Source organism: Oncorhynchus clarkii, chromosome 3 (genome assembly GCF_045791955.1).
Source record: "Oncorhynchus clarkii lewisi isolate Uvic-CL-2024 chromosome 3, UVic_Ocla_1.0, whole genome shotgun sequence".
In the NCBI taxonomy this organism is placed as follows: Eukaryota; Metazoa; Chordata; class Actinopteri; order Salmoniformes; family Salmonidae; genus Oncorhynchus; species Oncorhynchus clarkii.
Genome location: NC_092149.1, coordinates 6,484,807 through 6,506,629, shown reverse-complemented (window position 1 = coordinate 6,506,629; position 21,823 = coordinate 6,484,807). Strand labels below are relative to the sequence as shown.

The following is a 21,823-nucleotide window of genomic DNA, read 5'->3' as shown; positions in this document are numbered from 1 at the left end:
CTCTCGTTGGCTGGCCCTCGCTTCATACTCGTTGCCAAACCCACTGGCTCCAGGTCATCTACAAGTCTTTGCTAGGTAAAGTCCCGCCTTATCTCAGTTCATTAGTCACCATAGCAGCACCCACCCGCAGCACGCTCTCCAGCAGGTATATTTCACTGGTCACCCCCAAAGCCAATTCCCCGTTTGGGTGCCTTTCCTTCCAGTTCTCTGCTGCCAATGACTTGAACAAACTATAGCAAGCAAAAATAGCTGAAGCTGGAGACTTGTATCTCCCTCACTAACTTCAAGCACCAGCTGTCAAAGCAGCTCACAGATCCTTGAACCTGTACATAGCCCATCTGTAAATAGCCCATCCAACTACCTCATCCCCATACTGTATTAATTAAATTATTTATTTATTTTTGCTCCTTTGCACTCCAGTATCTCTACTTGCACATTTATCTTCTGCAAATCTATCACTCCAGTGTTTAATTGCTATATCGTAATTACCTCGCCACTATGGCTTATTTTATTGCCTTACAGAGAATAAAAGGGGCAGATTTCTGGGCATGGTAGAATAGATTCAGGGCATAATGTACAGACAAGGGTATGATGTGAGTACAGTGGGGGTAAACCTAGGCATTGAGTGACGATGAGAGAGCTTGCATCTCTGGAGACACCAGCTAAGCCAGGTGAGGTCTCCCCATGTGTGTGGGGGCTGAGGGGGGTCTATATCAACCGTCAACAGTGAGACTTATTTCTGGAAAGGTGGATTTTTAAAAGTAGAAGCTCAAACTGTTTGGGCACAGACCTGGATAGTATGACAAAACTCTGCTGGCCATCTCTGCAGTAGATTGCAACTCCGCCCCCTTTGGCAGTTCTATCTTGATGGAAAATGTTGTAGTTAGGGATGGAAAGGTCAGAATTTTTGGTGGCCTTCCTAAGCCATGAATGAGACACAGCTATGACATCTGGGTTGGCAGATTGTGCTAAAGCAGCGAATAAAACAAAGTTAGGGAGGAGGATTCTGATGTTAACATGCATGAAACCAAGGCTTTTATGGTTACAGAAGTCAACAAATGAGAGCACCTGGGGAATAGGTGTGATGCTGGGGGCTACAGGGCCTGGGTTCACCTCTACATCACCAGAGGAACAGAGGAGGAGTAGGATAAGGGTACTGCTAAAGGCTATAAGAACTGGTCGTCTAGTGCGTTGGGAACGGAGAATAAAAGGGGCAGATTTCTGGGGGTGGTAGAATAGATTCAGGGAATAATATACAGACAAGGGTATGGTGTGAGTACAGTGGAGGTAAACCTAGGCATTTAGTGACGATGAGAGAGCTTGTATCTCTAGAGACACCAGCTAAGCCAGGTGAGGTCTCCCCATGTGTGTGGTGTGTGACAAAAGAGCTATCTAAGGCATGTTGAGCTGGACTAGGGTCTATACAGTGAAATAAAACAATAACTAACCAAAACAGCAGAAGACAAGGCATATTGACATTAGGGAGAGGCATGTGTAGCTGAGTGATCATAGGGTCCAATGAGAAGCAATAGGTGAGAGAATGAGAGAATGCGAAGAGAGAATGCCAAGAGTGTGCAAAGTTATCATCAAGGCAAAGGGTGGCTATTTGAAGAATCTCAAATATAAAATATTTTTAGATTTATTTAACACTTTTTTGGTTACTACATGATTCCATATGTATTATTTCATAGTTTATGTCTTCACTATTATTCTACAATGTAGAAAATAGTCAAAATAAAGAACAACCCTTGAATGAGTTCTAAAACCTTTGACTGGTAGTGCATATGATGGGGTCAATGGAGGGTGGATAAGAGCTAAGGGTCTGGAAAGTTACTAAGTGAGGGAAAAAGCAATCACATGGTTGTGGTCACTGAAAAGGTTGGATAGCTGTGGATTAGTGAGGAATGTGGGCCACGGTCAGGTCAGGTTAGATGAAGGTTAGATAAAGAAGAAACAGTTTTATTACACACATCACTTGACTTCTGAACAAATGTCCTGAAAACCCCAATATAAACCTGGCATAGAAAATGTTTTGAATGTTTTGAAAACCATGAGTCTGACCTACAGGGAAAGGGAAGTGAAATAACACATGGTGTTGAATGACCTCTGTCCTGATCAGCCTCTAGAAAGATCTGTGACATTAGTTCAAATGTAACTATAATACTACAGATGCTGACAAGTATGAAGAAGTGTATTGTTGTTGATAGAAATCTCGCCACATTTGTATTTTTATCCCTAACTTTTATTCTTATTATTTTTATTGTAATGTTATGATAACTCAGACTAAGGGCTGTTTGCCGAGGACCGGAAACAGCCCTTAGGGGGAGTTATCACACGATAATCCCTGGGTTCCAGGGCATTATTGCTTTTATAAAAACGATTGCCAACATATTTATACAAATATTAATTAAATGTTTTAATTAAAAACATTATTTTAACGAGGGCTGGTCTTTAGTTATTTTGTCATGATTTGACCCCGTCTTCATTCTACTCATTCAACGTTGTTATGTTGGCATGTAGTTATCTAGCAGCGATTTAATGATGATAAGAGAGAAGAACATCAATAAATAATGATTTAAATAAATATCCAATAAGCCTACTGTCACGAATCTCACCGAAGATGGTGCCTCTTCCTGTTCGGGCGGCGCTCGGTGGTCCTCGTCGCCGACCTACTAGCTGCCATCGATTCCCTTTCCGTTTGTGTCTGTTAGTTTGCTCTAATTGGGTACACCTGTTTTGAGTTGAGTTTTGTTTGTAGGCTGTTTAAGGGCACCAGGCCCGCTGGATATTGGGCTTGTTCTCTGTTCATGATGTTGGATGATTTTGTGGTTTCTATTTTTCCGGACAGTTCTAGTCCTGTTGTTTGGACGGGATGTTTCATGCTCCCTTGTGTTTGGCATGTCTGTTTTCACTGTCTTTGGAATAACAGAACTAACCTGCTCTCTGCGCCTGACTCCTCCACCCACTATTCCTAGAAGCCGTAACACCTACACAGGCTGCACTGGTTAATGAATTAATGGAATTCATTCATTCTTGGTCTGGCTCGCCTACTGGCATGGGAGAGGTCACATTTGTCAAATTATAAATTGTTGCAAAGGTCATAGAGGCAGACTGGTAGGTTTATACATACACTTAGGTTGGAGTCATTAAAACACGTTTTTCAACCACTCCACAAATGTCTTGTTCTGTAGTTCCAGACTGCAATTAACCACCATTAACCACACATGTTGTTATTACACTGTAATTATGAGTTGTTACACTTAACTACACTACTTGTTACACATGGAATTACACTGTAATAAGGACCCTTGTTGCCCATTGATTATTCAAGAATATAACTTAGGAACTTTGTTCAACTGTCACACTGTCGTGGTAGTTACCACTAAAGGACCCCAAAGTCAAGCTTAAATTAATTTATGTTTATTCATGCCCAGCGGAGAGATTACAGACAAACAGCACTTCATGTGGAATGTATACTATCACTACGGGTTACACAAACATAGCCAAGTGACTAGTGATACATTTATTACATCCCGTTTTAATTATTAATGTGGCTAGAGATTGAGTCAGTATGTTGGCAGCAGCCACTCAATGTTAGTGGTGGCTGTTTAACAGTCTGATGGCCTTGAGATAGAAGCTGTTTTTCAGTCTCTCGGTCCCTGCTTTGATGCACCTGTACTGACCTCGCCTTCTGGATGATAGCGGGGTGAACAGGCAGTGGCTCGGGTGGTTGTTGTCCTTGATGATCTTTATGGCCTTCCTGTGACATCGGGTGGTGTAGGTGTCCTGGAGGTCAGGTAGTTTGCCCCCGGTGATGCGTTGTGCAGACCTCACTACCCTCTGGAGAGCCTTGCGGTTGTGGGCAGGGCAGTGGCCGTACCAGGCGGTGATACAGCCCGACAGGATGCTCTCGATTGTGCATTAAAACCACATTTTAACCAACACATATCTATTTTAAAACTACTAATTGGTTTTTAAGTATTGAAACCAAACCATAAGAAAAGTATTTGAATGAACAAGGACAAGTGAACGTAAGAGGCAAACATAATTTCAAATAGGCTACACAAACACTCTAAATAGGTCAGGAGCCAGACAGGGAATTATTTAGGCTATATTATTTTAATGATGTCAAGTCTACAGCCTACAAAGAAATATATTGTGAAGCATTTGCATGTGCGACACAGTAGGCTTGTAGGTACATAAAGTGTGCAGCATTTAAACAACATTTAGTTGTATTAAATCATTATAGTCTATAAATTGTGCATATAGGCTGTGACTTACTGAGAATTAAATACAAATTAAACGAAAGATGTTTCATTAGTGACTTTGAATTCATTTTTAGAAACAGGAGTTTGGCCAGTCTGTGACTTCAGGCTCATGCGATGGTGTCTATAAATTGTGCATATAGGCAGTGACTTACTTAGAATTAAATACAAATTAAATGAAAGATGACTCATTAGTGCAACAGGAGTTTGGCCAGTCTGTGGCTTCAGGCTCATGCTATGGTGTCTGGAGAGCCGACCATCAGCGGAGAACATCCTCTCCACACCTGCAGAGCCACTGGGGATGCTTAACACCCGTTTGGCCACTCTTGCCAGGCTGGGCAGGGATGCAGAGTATGGTTTTCTTCTTCTATAGGTAGGCCTAAAGGTTTTTAGGTAAAATAACCCAAATCAAAACGGACAGCTCCTTGAATGTGGGAATAAGCTAGGCCTATTGGGCCAAAATCAATGATGGCCTATTGTGTAGATAATACTGCCTGTCACCAAGGGAGTACCCCAAGGCTTGATCCTAAGCCCCACGCTCTCCTCAATTTACATCAACAACATAGCTCAGGCAGTAGGAAGCTCTCTCATCCATTTATATACAGATGATACAGTCTTAAAACTCAGCTGGTCCCTCCCCGGATTTTGTGTGAAATGCTCTACAACAAAGGTTTCTTAGTGTCCAACAAGCTTTATCTACCCTTAACCTTCTTCTGAACCCCTCCAAAACAAAGGTTATGTGGTTTGGTAGGAAGAATGCCCCTCTCCCCACAGGTGTGATTACTACCTCTGAGGGTTTAGAGCTTGATGTAGTCACCTCATACAAGTACTTGGGAGTATGGCTAGACGGTACACTGTCCTTCTCTCAGCACATATCAAAGCTGCAGGCTAAAGTTACATCTAGACTTGGTTTCCTCTATCGTAATTGCTCCTCTTTCACTCCAGCTGCCAAACTAACCCTGATTCATCCTACCCATGCTAGATCACGGAGTAATTTATAGATCAGCGGGTGAGGGTGCTCTCGAGCGGCTAGATGTTCTTTACCATTCGGCCATCAGATTTGCCACCAATTCTCCTTATGGGACACATTACTGCACTCTATAGTCCTCTGTAAACTGGTCATCTCTGTAGACCCAACACATTACCCACTGGTTGATGCTTATTTATAAAACCCTCTTAGGCCTCACTCCCCCCTATCTGAGATATCTACTGTAGCCCTCATCCTCCACATACAACACCCGTTCTGCCAGTCACATTCTGTTAAAGGTCCCTAAAGCACACACATCCCTGGGTCGCTCATTTTCTCTGCAGCTAGCGACTGGAACAAACTGCAACAAACACTCAAACTGGACAGTTTTATCTCAATCTCTTAATTTAAAGACTCAATCACGGACACTCTTACTGACAGTTGTGGCTGCTTTGTGTGATGTATTATTGACTCTTACCTTCTTGCCCTTTGTGCTTTTGTCATGTTTTGTGCTACTACCATGTTGTGTTGCTACCATGTTGTATTGTCATGTGTTGCTGCCTCGCTATGTTGTTGTCTTTAGGTCTCTCTTTATGTTGTGTTGTGTTGTCTTGATGTATGTTTGTCCTATCTTTTTTTTTTTTTAATCCAAGCCCCCGTCCCCGCAGGAGGCCTTTTGCCTTTAGGTAGGCCGTCATTGTAAATGAGAATTTGTTCTTAACAGACTTGCCTCGTTAAATAAAGGTTAAATAAATAAAATAAAATAGAACAAAAATTAGATGATTTTTAGTTTATAAATTCTTTGCTCCAATGACACACTTCGTTATCTACCCACCTCATTCCTTTTTTTTAGCATGTGCATGTAGTAAGTACACCATCATACTTTTGGGTTGTCTTTTCAGATTCCATAATGATTCTTTAGTTGTGGAAGTTTCATGTAGCCAGCGCGTAACAACTGCCATATGCCGCATAGAACAATGGCATCCGTTCTATAACCTACCAGCAGGTGGCATCCAAGCCTTACACATAAGAGTGGACACTGCATCGCCACACTCTCTCTCTCTTGCTCTTGGTCCTCATCTTTATAAGTCACCTTGATTTAACACCTGTGTGTTTTATCAGTTTCTTTATGAAAATATTTAGTGAACTCCATGACAATAGCTAAAGCAAGGGTCAATTAGCAGCACACAAGTAGACTACAAATACATGCTGGGGCGGGCATGCTGGGGCGGGCATGCTGGGGCGGGCATGCTGGGGCGGGCATGCCCAGAGCTCGTGAAGTGAGCGCTACTGGGGCGAAATTGGAGCGGCAGAGAAAGCCGACGCTACAGCCTTTGGGAATCTCTGCTCCTCGCTCCGCTCCAGCTCCGCACCGCTAACATACTCTGGTGGAGGCCCCACGCACACCTAAGGGAAGTGTCTAACGCCCTCCCAGTCACCCAATCCCAATCCCCTGGATATGGCCCCTCTCTCCTCAGAGAAGTGTCTAATGCCCTCCCAGTCACCTCATCCCACTCCCCTGGATATAGCCCCTCTCTCCTCAGAGAAGTGTCTAATGCCCTCCCAGTCACCCCATCCCAATCCCCTGGATATAGCCCCTCTCTCCTCAGGGAAGTGTCTAACGCCCTCCCAGTCACCCAATCCCAATCCCCTGGATATAGCCCCTCTCTCCTCAGAGAAGTATCTAATGCCATCCCAGTCACCCCATCCCAATCCCCTGGATATAGCCCCTCTCTCCTCAGGGAAGTGTCTAATGCCCTCCCAGTCACCCCATCCCAATCCCCTGGATATAGCCCCTCACCTCAGAGAAGTATCTAATGTCACAAGATTTTTTATCCCAATGGTTGAACTCAACTATCACTCAAGCTTTGGCTATTTCCCCAGAGGTCTTAAATCTCAGATTAATAAAGAATTAGACACAGTCTCAGATTCTGCAACAGATCAATACTTTATTCAGAGAGCGCTCTGACTTCAAAATGAGAACACAATATTTTTATAACACACACACACACACACACACACACACACACCAGAAGAAACTCCACCTCTCCTTAGGTGGGCTGTATTTTTATACAATACTAACACATAGTTTCTCATTCTCTTCTGCAAGCCTAGCCATTTCTAACAGTTACTCCCCTACCTAGGTTGGGGAGGCCTCTTTCCTGTTATTGGTTCCAGAGTTCTCACAAGTCGACAGTTCAGTTGGCCTTGAATGTCTCAACTATACCCAGCTCATATTGTGAAATAGTAACACAATGACCTAGTCACATTATTGAATTATGACTCTAACACATTTCATACAATTGTATGGTTTCAGGGTGGAATACTTTAGTCATTATCTTAAACATGCAAATTATTCTATCACTCAGAGAAATGTCTGATGCACTCCCAGTCACCCCATCCCAATCCCCTGGATATAGCCCCTCACCTCAGAGAAGTGTCTGATGCCCTCCCAGTCACCCCATCCCAATCCCCTGGATATAGCCCCTCGCCTCAGAAGTGTCTGATGCCCTCCCAGTCACCCAATCCCAATCCCCTGTATATAGCCCCTCACCTCAAAGAAATGTCTGATGCACTTCCAGTCACCTCATCCCAATCCCCTGGATATAGCCCCTCACCTCAGAAAAGTGCCTGATGCCCTCCCAGTCACCCCATCCCAATCCCCTGGATATAGCCCCTCTCACCTCAGAGAAGTGTCTAATGCCCTCCCAGTCACCCCATCCCAATCCCCTGGATATAGCCCCTCACCTCAGAGAAGTGTCTAATGCCCTCCCAGTCACCCCATCCCAATCCCCTGGATATAGCCCATCACCTCAAAAAAGTGCCTGATGCCCTCCCAGTCACCCCGTCCCAATCCCCTGGATATAGCCCCTCACCTCAAAGAAGTGTCTAATGCCCTCCCAGTCACCCCATCCCAATCCCCTGGATATAGCCCCTCACCTCAGAGAAGTGTCTAATGCCCCATCAGTCACCCCATCCCAATCCCCTGCATATAGCCCCTCTCACCTCAAAAAACGTGTCTGATGCCCTCCCAGTCACCCCATCCCAATCCCCTGGATATAGCCCCTCACCTCAGAGAAATGTCTGATGCACTCCCAGTCACCCCATCCCAATCCCCTGGATATAGCCCCTCTCACCTCAGAGAAGTGTCTAATGCCCTCCCAGTCACCCCATCCCAATCCCCTGGATATAGCCCCTCACCTCAGAGAAGTGTCTAATGCCCTCCCAGTCACCCCATCCCAATCCCCTGGATATAGCCCCTCACCTCAGAGAAATGTCTAATGCCCTCCCAGTCACCCCATCCCAATCCCCTGGATATAGCCCCTCACCTCAGAGAAGTGTCTAATGCCCTCCCAGTCACCCCATCCCAATCCCCTGGATATAGCCCCTCACCTCAGAGAAGTGTCTAATGCCCTCCCAGTCACCCCGTCCCAATCCCCTGGATATAGCCCCTCACCTCAGAGAAGTGTCTAATGCCCTCCCAGTCACCCCATCCCAATCCCCTGGATATAGCCCCTCACCTCAGAGAAGTGTCTAATGCCCTCCCAGTCACCCCATCCCAATCCCCTGGATATAGCCCCTCACCTCAGAGAAGTGTCTAATGCCCTCCCAGTCACCCCGTCCCAATCCCCTGGATATAGCCCCTCACCTCAGAGAAGTGTCTAATGCCCTCCCAGTCACCCCGTCCCAATCCCCTGGATATAGCCCCTCACCTCAGAGAAGTGTCTAATGCCCTCCCAGTCACCCCATCCCAATCCCCTGGATATAGCCCCTCACCTCAGAGAAGTGTCTAATGCCCTCCCAGTCACCCCGTCCCAATCCCCTGGATATAGCCCCTCACCTCAGAGAAGTGTCTAATGCCCTCCCAGTCACCCCGTCCCAATCCCCTGGATATAGCCCCTCACCTCAGAGAAGTGTCTAATGCCCTCCCAGTCACCCCATCCCAATCCCCTGGATATAGCCCCTCACCTCAGAGAAGTGTCTAATGCCCTCCCAGTCACCCCGTCCCAATCCCCTGGATATAGCCCCTCACCTCAGAGAAATGTCTAATGCCCTCCCAGTCACCCAATCCCAATCCCCTGGATATAGACCCTCTTCATTCTCACCAATAACCACCATTACATCTTAGTTGTAATGACAAACAAGGAATAATAATGTTTCAACATCCTTATTCATGTTGTAACGGTTTTACAAGTCATAAAGAAATGCGATGACAACGTAGAAGAATTAAGTTGTTCCTTCTCTCTCTCTAACAATATCCATCCCTCTCCACCCCCCCTCCCTGTTCTCCCCCCTTAACCCCACCAAAGCCATGCTTAACCCCATCTCCCATCTTTACTCCCCCTTGCCTCCCCAAGCCAAGCTTGTCCCACCCTTCCATCCTTACCCTCTTATCCACCAGACCCAGTTTATCACCACCTCCCCTCTACTTCCTCATTCATTCTCCTTCATTCACACACAACATATAGCTTAGTCCTCCACACACCCATTCTCTCCCACCCTCCTACATATATTCATATTCACCCTCCTTCACTCTCCCATTCATATGTATAGACACATACCCACACATAAACCCACTCATACCCCCTCACCCACACACACACACTCACACACACACCGCATAGGGTTTCTGATGACAAAATGTTTTTGTTGTTCAAACACTGAATCTCACAGATATCACAGAGATGGACTATCATACTGACACCACATATTGAGCATTGGCGATGTTATCTTTGAGTAAAGAATCAATATTAAAATGAATCATTAATAACAACTTAATCACACTGGTTCTCTAGACATCAAGATTACCAGGGTGCTGGACTTCCTCTTATACTTTTTGAACCTGGTAGCACAGTAATGTGAGAAAGTTTACACTTTCAAATGAGTCTACAAGAATAACAGACTTGTTTTTGGGACATGATTCTGGTGAACAGGATTTTGAACAGGATTCTGTTTCTGTTATTGTCATGTGGGTCACTTGACAATGCTCAAACGTAGGATCCCCTCCCTCCCTCCCCCCTCCTTCCCTCCCTCCCTCCCTCCCCCCTCTGTAATGTCCCACTTTATGTTGTATTATCTAATGACTAGAAGAATGGAGGTCGGGACGTCTGATATCGTGTGTTGAACTTTACTGAAAACATTACAAGGATACATTCACTGTTCTTCACTAGTTCTTCAGCTCAACTAGAAGTTGCATGGTCTCTCTCTCTCTCTCCCTCTCTCTCCCTCCTTGCACTAAAGAGGCCAGGCCTTTCACAGTGATACTCATGACTAGAGGAAGGTATCCAGGCTGGTCCTTCATCTCTGTCCTCAGTGTGTCCCCCTCTCTCTTCAGTGTAACTTCAGAGAGACCAAAGAGACTCTCTATCCTCTGATACAGCTCCTCCTCAGTCAGAACAGCCAGACCTGCATCTCTCAGAGAGAGGGTCTCCCCACTCCCTGCTGCCACATGCTGCACCTGGAGGACAAGCAGCACAGGAATATGATTATATACTGCTGTATTGTGCCTGTATGGCTGCGTTTAGACAATCAGATCAGCTCTGAAAAAGATCTGATATGATTAGTCAGAAAAAAATGGATGATTGGGACATACAGTAAAGTATTGAATACAGACCTGTTTACCAGGCTAAGTGTACAGTATTTTTGAAGAAGTATACAGACTTGTTTACCAGTGTAGCAAAAGGGGAAGTGTGAACTCACCAGAATCTGCAGGGCCTGTAAGATTGGAGGACTGCAACAGGATCCCAACACAGAGAGACACCCATCTGGCATTTCTACAAAATAAATATGCACACTTTTTTAAGTTGGGAGCACCAGTGCTACTAATGAACGTTTCTTCATTTAGAGCCGTGTGAACACATGACATGAAACTGGAACGGGAAGAGTGTCGCAGTTGACAGGGTCAAAGGTTAAGTTACGTCATTATCAAAAAAGTTGTTGAAACAGAATTGATCCACGTAATGATAAACTGATGATGTAATGTAATTCTGCTCTATTTCACCATTCATGGCGCTGACAATGAGGTTGACGGAACAGAGCAGTGAGGGTGACTCGTCGTATGTCTGGCCCTCATTTGTTCCATCAGACTCATGTAAAAGGTCCAGTATGGTCTGGACTGTCTGCTTCTCAGTCTCCTCCATAAGATCATCCATGGCAGGTGTCTCATCAACCAACATCTGATCCAGCTGTGAGGAGAGAGACGGCCATACAAGAGTGTAGATGAGAAACTGAAGGGAACTGAAATACTGAGTGGTATAGTACCTCAGAGACTTTTCTCTAAAGCTCCACTGATTTATTTTAAGTGCTTGTAATCCGTAATAGTGCCTCACCACACTCTCCAGTACACTAACTGCCTCTCTGTCCTCCATGGTTGTCTTGAGGAGCTGGAGCAGAGAGGAGCGTTTAGCTGTTGGCAGGGATGACAGCACCTGGAAATGACCCCTCAGTTCCGCCAGTTCTGTCAACACACAACAGACTGTAAACAAAAACAGGTTGAAACAACATTGTTTCCACTTTCAACAAAAACATGTACATGTAGTGATGTTGAATAAAGTGGGAAAATCATCAAGGTAATAAATAGAATGTAGTCTTTTTTTCAACCTACTTTTGACCTAAATCCAAAGACATGGTGAATGTGTTTGTTGAATTCATGTTAGTTTACAGCCTCAATCAAATGTCATTCAAAACTAGACGTTGAACTGACTGACATCTGTGCCCAGTGGTAAACAACACAAAGTTTGTATCCAGATTGAGAGAATCACAGGACTCAACTGCCACTATTTCAAAGTATGTTATTTTCTATGAATTACTTAAAAAGTCACAACAAATGTGCTGCAATTGTAACTAAAGGATAGGCTTGACATTTAGGGCTTCTGCTTCACCCAAATAACAACATACAGTACATTCACTACAGCATCACTAGACTTACAGTATACAAACAATTACCACATCAATCAAATCACCAGATTCATTTAAACTACAACTGTAAGGAAAATGGAGAAGGGAGAAACACAGCTGCTCTGTCAATCCAGTGGCATCATTACCTTGACGAAGGAGGCATTCCTTTGGGAGCGACACCACCGCGGACATATTGCATGAACCTAGAAGGTTCCAGGCTCTTTCAAACCCACCCTTTCCAAAGGAGCGCACCTCTATAGCCAAGAGAACAGGGTATTAGACCAATGATGTACTGTAACCAGTGAACACAGCAGGGTTAGATTACAGTCTTAGACCAGTGATGTACTGTAACCAGTGAACACAGAAGGGTTAGATTACAGTCTTAGACCAGTGATGTACTGTAACCAGTGAACACAGAAGGGTTAGATTATGGTTTTAGACCAATGATGTACCAGTGAACTTGAATCTACACTTGTACACTAGGACTTTGTATAGTTTATTTCCTGATCTGGAGAATGTTATCATCCTAATTGTGTTATAGCCTTTGATTTATCTCCTGGACTAGCAAGGCTGTATGAAATTAAGTGATGCCGGAAATACCTGACCTCCATTCCTCACTAAACCACATCTCTCCACCCTTATCAGTGACTCAACACAAACCAAGCTTAATTTATTTTATTTTTACCTTTATTTAACTAGGCAAGTCAGTTAAGAACAAATTCTTATTTTCAATGACAGCCTAGGAACAGTGGGTTAACTGCCTGTTCAGGGGTTTTTGAACTTGCAACCTTCCGGTTACTAGTCCAACACTCTAACCACTAGGCTATCCTGCCACCCCGGTAATAAGCATTAACTTCTGGTTTAGAAACAGACCATGGCACTCAATATTTCAATAGGATACCTGAAATTAACAATATTTAGAAAAGTCAGAACCCATCAACACAAACTGACCAGGTGAAAGATACGATCCCTTATTGATGTTACTTGTTAAATCCACTTCATCAGTGTAGCTGAAGGGGAGGAGACAGGTTAAAGAAGGATTTTCTACCCTTGAGGAAATTGAGACATGGATTATGTATGTGTGCCATTCAGAGGGTGAATGTGCAAGACAAAATATTTAAGCGCCTTTGAACGGGGTATGGTAGTAGGTGCCAGGCCCACGTCGTTTATGTCAAGAACTGCAATGCTGCTGGGTATTTCCCGCTCAAAGGATATCCAGCCAACTTGACACAGCTGTGGGAAGCATTGACATCAACATGGATGAACATCCCTGTGGAATGCTTTCGACACCTTGTAGAGTCCATGCCCTGAACGAATTGAGGCTGTTATGAGGGCAAAGACTCAATATTAGGAAAGTGTTCACATCAATAAGGGATAATAGCATCACCTGGATTCACCTGGTCAGCCTGTCATGGAAAGAGCAGGTGTTTTTAATAAAACTAGGGGGCAGAATTTCCACTTTTGGATAAATAGCGTGCCCAATTTCAACTTCCTGCTACTCATGCCAAGAATATAAGATATGCATATTATTCATAGATTTGGATAGAAAACACTCAGAAGTTTCTAAAACTGTTGAATCATATCTGTGAGTATAACAGAACTTATGTAGCAGGCAAAACCCTGAGGACTAACTGTTCAGATTTTTTTTTCCTCTCTCTGTTCCCTATATGGTCTTTGCCATGGGATATTTCATAGGAACCTATTTTCAGTTCCTACCGCTTCCACTAGGTGTCGCCAGTCTTTGGAATTTGGTTGAGGTTATTCCTTTGTGCAATGAAGAAGTAGACCAACTCGGAACTGGGGACACTTTTGTGAGTTGCGTAAGATGTGAAAAGCAGTGCTGGTTTGTTTTCTTTCCTGTATTGAATACAGATTGCCCCGTCTACAATTTGATCGATTATTAACGTTTAAAAATACCTGACGTTGTATTACAAAAGTAGTTTGAAATATTTTGGCAAAGTTTATAGGCAACTTTTGAAATATTTTGTAGTTTTTGTTAGCTGTTTTTTTCTGTATCAAACGCGCTTTATAAATGGACATTTCCGATATATATGGACGGAATTAATCGAACAAAAGGACCAATTGTGATGTTTATGGGACATATTGGAGTGCCAACAAAAGAAGCTCATCAAAGGTAATGCATGTTTTATATTTTATTTCAGTGTTTTGTGTAGCGCCCGCAGGGTTGTAATATGCTAGCTCCTTTGTTCACTGCTGGTGCAGATGGTGCAGGCTATCAGATAATAGCTTCTTATGCTTTTGCCGAAAAGCATTTTTAGAATCTGATGAATCATGTTGGCTGGATTCACAACGAGTGTAGCTTTAATTGAGTATCTTACATGTGTGATTTAATGAAAGTTTGAATTTTATAGCATTTTATTTGAATCTTTTGAATCTGGCGCTCTGCATTTCCCCCAGCAATTGGCCAGTTGAGACGTTAGCGTCTCGCCTACCTGTAAGAGGTTAATGTTTTGTACACTCAGTGTATATATTATATATTTTGTTTATGTTTAGCTCACATATAATTTAACAGTGTACATTAATGTGTCTGTAATAGAATATAACCAGTTATAACCCCAGACAGACTGGATAGTGTACTGGATAAGCACATTGAAGGATAGAGTGGCTTTGTACTAGTAGATCGATGAAGGTATACCAAAGTGAAAACCAAAGAATCCAAGTTATTATAATGAACTACTCCCTCACCAAAGTGTCCATCGAGTTGGACCATGATCTCATCAATGCTGTAGGCAATGACAGTGTTTTTAGGAATCTCCAGGAACACATCTTTGACTTCTTGTACTTTGCCTTTCGCCTTTACAGACACCTGTAAATAAACCAAAAACTAGAGTTAATCAGAAACAAACCATTTATGTTTCTACAACAAAAATGGACTTAATTGACTTCCACTTTAAATCTGTGATACGCTATCGTGATTTGGATATCGTCATACCACCATGTCGGCTACCGACACATGGGTTGGATATCAGCTTGCCTGCAGTGGTGTGCTGCCTCAGTCACCAGTTATTTGAGAAGTGCTGGCTGGCTGGTTACTCTTGTTCTCACACCTACCGGGACTCCAGTGACCTTCCCTTCAGCACCACATTTTCCAGCCTGATGCTTCTTTACTCTTATCGAGCACGGCTCACTCGTCACAATCCTCTCCATCACCACCCCAAACACAGACCTACTATTACGGGCCTCCTGGATCAGATAGTGGGACATGTCCAGAAGCCTGCAGGAGAGACACAAATAAATGATGCAACGGGGATACTTAATCAGTTGCACAACTGAATGCATTCAACTAAATGTTTCTTCTGCGTTTAACCCAACCCCTCTGAATCAGAGAGTTACGGGTAGCTGCCTAAATCGACGGTCAAGTCATCGGTCTCCGGGGAGCATGTGTTTTTGGGTTGTTACCTGCCTTGTTCAAGAGAACAGCAGATTTTTCCACCTTGGGTGGATTCTGGGGGTTCTAACCAGTGACCTTTCAGTTACTGGCCCAGCTCTCTTAACCTCTAGGTTAACTGCCGTTGAATCAATTTAGACAAAATCTGGAACTTTCTCCATTAGGGGTGCCGGTAAGTTTTTTTTTAAGTCCCTGAAACTGTCTCTCGCTCGACAGAAATACAAGGTTTTGGAAATGGCATGAAGTTGACTCGCATCAAATTGATTGTTTCCGCTTTTAGCTGGAATTTTGTGTGAGTTATGTTGTTCACTTCAACTCCCAGGGGCACAGTCACATTATGTTACAAATGTTTTAGCATGTTTCACTGATCATAGTGTGTGTTTACACATGGACAAAGACCCACTTGTAACTTTCCTTTCAAACTTCCTCTTCCCCATTCTGATGTCTAACCATTGACTCTGATCTACTTTATGACTCTATATAAAAGGGTAGCTTACTTGTGTTTTGAGTTGTTTTGTAACCACTTCAGGTCAACCTCTTCTTTCTTCAGTTTGCCAAGGGACGACTTGTGTGTGGAGGCGTGTTTTGCCCCCATGTTAAAGTTTACATTAACTGCATCTGCCGCCAATTTTGTCTCCACGTCTACGCTGGCATCTCGGCTGTCACTAAATGTTGCACTGTAGTCCACAAATTCAGACTCCTTGACAGCTGAGGGAAAGTTCAACATTTGAATGGACTCTATGCTATTATACCACATCACATACAGTGCCTTGCGAAAGTATTCGGCCCCCTTGAACTTTGCGACCTTTTGCCACATTTCAGGCTTCAAACATAAAGATATAAAACTGTATTTTTTGTGAAGAATCAACAACAAGTGGGACACAATCATGAAGTGGAACGACATTTATTGGATATTTCAAACTTTTTTAACAAATCAAAAACTGAAAAATTGGGCGTGCAAAATTATTCAGCCCCCTTAAGTTAATACTTTGTAGCGCCACCTTGTGCTGCGATTACAGCTGTAAGTCGCTTGGGGTATGTCTCTATCAGTTTTGCACATCGAGAGACTGACATTTTTTCCCATTCCTCCTTGCAAAACAGCAGTTTTCAGTTCTTTCCACAGATTCTCGATTGGATTCAGGTATGGACTTTGACTTGGCCATTCTAACACCTGGATATGTTTATTTTTGAACCATTCCATTGTAGATTATGCTTTATGTTTTGGATCATTGTCTTGTTGGAAGACAAATCTCTGTCCCAGTCTCAGGTCTTTTGCAGACTCCATCAGGTTTTCTTCCAGAATGGTCCTGTATTTGGCTCCATCCATCTTCCCATCAATTTTAACCATCTTCCCTGTCCCTGCTGAAGAAAAGCAGGCCCAAACCATGATGCTGCCACCACCATGTTTGACAGTGGGGATGGTGTGTTCAGGGTGATGAGCTGTGTTGCTTTTACGCCAAACATAACATTTTGCATTGTTGCCAAAAAGTTCAATTTTGGTTTCATCTGACCAGAGCACCTTCTTCCACATGTTTGGTGTGTCTCCCTGGTGGCTTGTGGCAAACTTTAAACAACACTTTTTATGGATATCTTTAAGAAATGGCTTTCTTCTTGCCACTCTTCCATAAAGGGCAGATTTGTGCAATATACGACTGATTGTTGTCCTATGGACAGAGTCTCCCACCTCAGCTGTAGATCTCTGCAGTTCATCCAGAGTGATCATGGGCCTCTTGGCTGCATCTCTGATCAGTCTTCTCCTTGTATGAGCTGAAAGTTTAGAGGGACGGCCAGGTCTTGGTAGATTTGCAGTGGTCTGATACTCCTTCCATTTCAATATTATCGCTTGCACAGTGCTCCTTGGGATGTTTAAAGCTTGGGAAATATTTTTGTATCCAAATCCGGCTTTAAACAACTTCACAACAGTATCTCGGACCTGCCTGGTGTGTTCCTTGTTCTTCATGATGCTCTCTGCGCTTTTAACGGACCTCTGAGACTATCACAGTGCAGGTGCATTTATACGGAGACTTGATTACACACAGGTGGATTGTATTTATCATCATTAGTCATTTAGGTCAACATTGGATCATTCAGAGATCCTCACTGAACTTCTGGAGAGAGTTTGCTGCACTGAAAGTAAAGGGGCTGAATAATTTTGCACGCCCAATTTTTCAGTTTTTGATTTGTTAAAAAAGTTTGAAATATCCAATAAATGTCGTTCCACTTCATGATTGTGTCCCACTTGTTGTTGATTCTTCACAAAAAAATACAGTTTTATACCTTTATGTTTGAAGCCTGAAATGTGGCAAAAGGTCGCAAAGTTCAAGGGGGCCGAATACTTTCGCAAGGCACTGTATCTATAGCAGACACATCCATCACATATCTATAACAGACACATCCATCACATATCTATAACAGACACATCCATCACATATCTATAACAGACACATCCATCACATATCTATAACAGACACATCCATCACATATCTATAACAGACACATCCAAATAATATGTACCTATACAAATATTGCCATTTATGAACTTGGCGCATGTCACACATACTCATGTTTCCTGTTATAAATCAAATGGACTGATTTATAAACTTAAATATACAACAAAAGTTTGCTTTTATAAAAACTGAACTTGCTTCCTGCAAACTTTAGACCACACGTACACACAATATCTATCTAGGGGTTGAAGTATTGTAAAGGAGCCATGTGCCGTTAGTGAGAAGAGTGAAAATCTGTGTTTTATTTTTGGAATCTAATACTGTATAAATAGACACAGAAATCTATTTCCTATTTATTTTATGATGATCATGACGGCAGACTACATTCCTCACCTTCTCTGGCTGTAATGGGTTCATGTATCTGAAGGAGCCATACATCAAATTAGCATTCGCATCTCTCATTTAATTTGGCCTAGTAGCCTAGTAAATAGATAGGCTATTTATTTCAAGTTTTGCTGTAGGCTATGCAATCACATAGGCAGTGCAGTTTATAGTAGGCTACACAGCTGAATTTAACAGGTGATTGAGCCTCCCGGTTAAGGGCGCTGTACTGCTGTATGTACTGCAGCGGCAGCTGTGCCATCAGAGTCCCTGGGTTCGCGCCCAGGCTCTGTCGTAACCTGCCGCGACCGGGAGGTCCGTGGGGCGACGCACAATTGGCCTAGCGTCGTCCGGGTTAGGGAGGGCTTGGTCGGTAGGGATGTCCTTGTCTCATCATGCACCAGCGACTCCTGTGGCGGGCCAGGCGCAGTGCGCGCTAACCAAGGTAGCCTCCGACACATTGGTGCGGCTGGCTTCCGGGTTGGCTGGCTTCCGGGTGTTAAGAAGCAGTGCGGCTGGTTGGGATGGGTAGTGTATCGGAGGACGCATGACATTCAATCTTCCTCTCTCCCGAGCCCGTACGGGAGTTGTAGCGATGAGACAAGATAGTAGCTACTACAACAATTGGATACCCCGAAATTGGGGAGAAAAAGGGGTCAAATTTAAAAAAAAAAAACAGGTGATTGATATTTTCCATTGAAGTATATATGCTAGCACTGTGAGGAAACTGCTGTGTATTTTCTTTGATTTGTTCTCCTTTACAATGTCTCAGAATTAACAGGTAGTCCAGTCAATGCAAGACATGTTGAATTGAAATGCTCTGCTGACAGGTCCACCACCATTTACCATTGGCAGAAACAGTCGTTTGCCAAATACAGAATAAGTTTAAAACTTTCTGCCAACATCTCCAAAAACAGTTGATAAAATGTGCCATTGCTCTTTCTTTTAGAAACTGCTGTTGCCTAATTCCAATAGTTCCAAATTATACCGCGTTATTGTCACCATAAAAGGTGAATGGAGGACTTTTCCAAGCAGAGTTTTACTACAGGTCTGATTTATAATGGGAAACATGCACATCTGCTTGTGTCAAGTTTATAAATATCTCTATTTGTATACATAGTATTCTTTTCAGAAATGGTGCAAAGAGGATATTAAGTGTGACATTTACGCAATAGTTATAAATGAGGCCCATTTGTAGCAATTGCATCAATTTCACACAAAATAATTGCTGCGTGTGCAATTTCTGAAAAAAATATGTAGGCCTATCTATGGTTAAAAATAGAGATTTAAAAACTTGGCAGACACCATACATTCGCAGTTCCCGTTATACATCAGACCCGTTTAAAAACTTTGTGTGAGTGAACAGGCATTTTAACTCTGCCTGGAAAGCACGCCCTCTATTCACATTTTATGGTGACAATAATGCTGTATCATTTGGAGAATATTGGAATTAGACAACAGCAGTGAGCCACGGAAAATTTGATCAGATGTTTTTGGAGGTGTTGACAGAATGTTTTCATATTTTGTAATAATTATTGCCGTATTCGACCAAAGGACTGTGCCAGTTTCTGGGCGACAGGTATCCTAGGGGTTAGGAGCATTGGGCCAGTAACCGAAAGGTCACTGGTTCAAATCCAAGAGCCAACCACGTGAAAAATCTATCTGTGCCCTTGAGCAAGGTACTTAAACCTAATTGCTCCTGTAAGCTGCTCTGGATAAGATTGTCTGTTAAATTACTAAAATTACAAAAAACAATGGCAAATAGTTTTGGACCTGTCAGCAGAATTTTTGAACTCAATGCTTCACTGTAAAATATAATCTGTCTGTTCAACTGTTACATTTGACGGCATGTTATATGGTTATGAAAATACTTTATCAATCAACTCGGCTTTATTAAGCTACTATTGTGATAGCCTACTGTAAAGAAATGACATTGACAGCTGATATATAATTCTGAAACACAATCCAGTTGTTAATGAATAGGATTTTGTTGCATTCATGCATTGCTACACCGTTTATCATTAGCCCTAGCCTATACATAGTATTGGCACTGATAGTTAAACTTATCAGCATTGGCGCTTTTAACTACACATTACAAAATTCCAGGCATAACAATGTACAATCAGTCTATTTTCTGGCAATTGATCCGCTAATTTGACCGGCATTGCTCCACATAGACGTGAGAAAAATAGACTTCCTTTCTAATTTGACATCTTATGACACCCACCATTCATGCTTGTAAACCGTCTGTTTTCTCACATTCACTCATATGCATTCTATTTCCATTATGAGAAATAAACGTTTGTGTGATTTCGACTTTAATGCTCATTCATGAGCACAGTTTTAGGAAGTGACATGCGCTAAGTTTATAATTCTCAATATTTTCATGTGTACGTATTTTAAGAAATGTCGCACGCTGATATTTACTGTGAAACATACGGTTAGAAATGAGGCATCAGGAGTTTACCTGGATTTAAGGGTATATTTTTGGTAAACACATCATCGAGGGTCAACTTAGTAGGCGTGTATTTGGTTTTCATAAAGAAAGGTGACTGTTTGAGAACCAGTGAGAGAGGGTTCAACTTGCCACAGTTGTTCAGGGAGGACACAGGTATCAGGTTGCCATCAGAATCCACGTTCTTCACAAAGTTTTCTGTTGCTGAGGCAAACGTAGCCATAGCTATAAGTCCAAAGAGGTCAAGGAGACAGATGAGGAGATGGTTGAGAATGGTGTCTCAGGCTGAGGACAAACAGAAAGGACAAAGACAAAAAGTAATAAATGCAAGTCCAAGCAAGCCTTCTCAATAGCATCAATTCAAACTACTGTAAACTACATTTCACTCAAAGCATGAAATGTGACATTTTCTATCCCATAATATATTTATCCAGTGTATCCTGAAGAGCACTATTTCATATCTCTGTTGACGTAATCTGCAAGAGCTTCTATAGCTACCAGGTTCTCACCGTTTCTTCCTCCAGGTCCTTGGGACTCAGTCAGTGCTAAATCTCTGAAGGGGATGTGTCAGTCACAAGCCTATAAGAGGAGTGTCTTTGCCACACCCCCTTCTCACAATGACACAGGAACTGCATTCCAAATACACCCACAGTTTGTTTCCTAGTTTGATTAAATACAGTAGCGTCCTATTACAGCTGGAACAAACTATGCCAACCAGTCCACAATCACAATGCATTGTATAAAATAGCAGGTTTCTATGTGAATTCTATGTAGGTTTCTCTGTACCACTGTACACTGTGCTGTAACAGTGGACTAGCCGCTAGCATGTCACTGTAAGGTTCTCATGTATGTGGTTTCCAATAAAGGTACAATAAAAAGCTTATTCAGATTCAGAAGGGTTCTGTGTAGAACCCTTCTTTCCTTCCAAATAATCATCAAAGAACCCTTTCTTCCAAAAAGGGTTAGCAGGATATAAAAAGTTCTAGGTAGAATCCTTTACCT

At 42.8% G+C, this 21,823-nt stretch overlaps 1 protein-coding gene across 1 annotated transcript; it reads right to left on the bottom strand.

The window, feature by feature from the left end:
• Positions 1-10,346: 10,346 nt before the first annotated feature.
• On the bottom strand, positions 10,347-21,366 carry LOC139387070 (gasdermin-E-like). The gene is made up of 10 exons (XM_071133057.1): positions 21,331-21,366; positions 20,834-21,106; positions 16,036-16,246; positions 15,202-15,364; positions 14,836-14,956; positions 12,276-12,383; positions 11,562-11,689; positions 11,234-11,417; positions 10,933-11,006; positions 10,347-10,690 (listed from the first exon to the last, which is right to left on the bottom strand). Exons 2-10 carry the CDS (start codon positions 21,042-21,044, stop codon positions 10,400-10,402), a joined length of 1,491 nt encoding a protein of 496 aa, XP_070989158.1. The 5' UTR covers positions 21,045-21,106; positions 21,331-21,366; the 3' UTR covers positions 10,347-10,399.
• Positions 21,367-21,823: the final 457 nt, after the last annotated feature.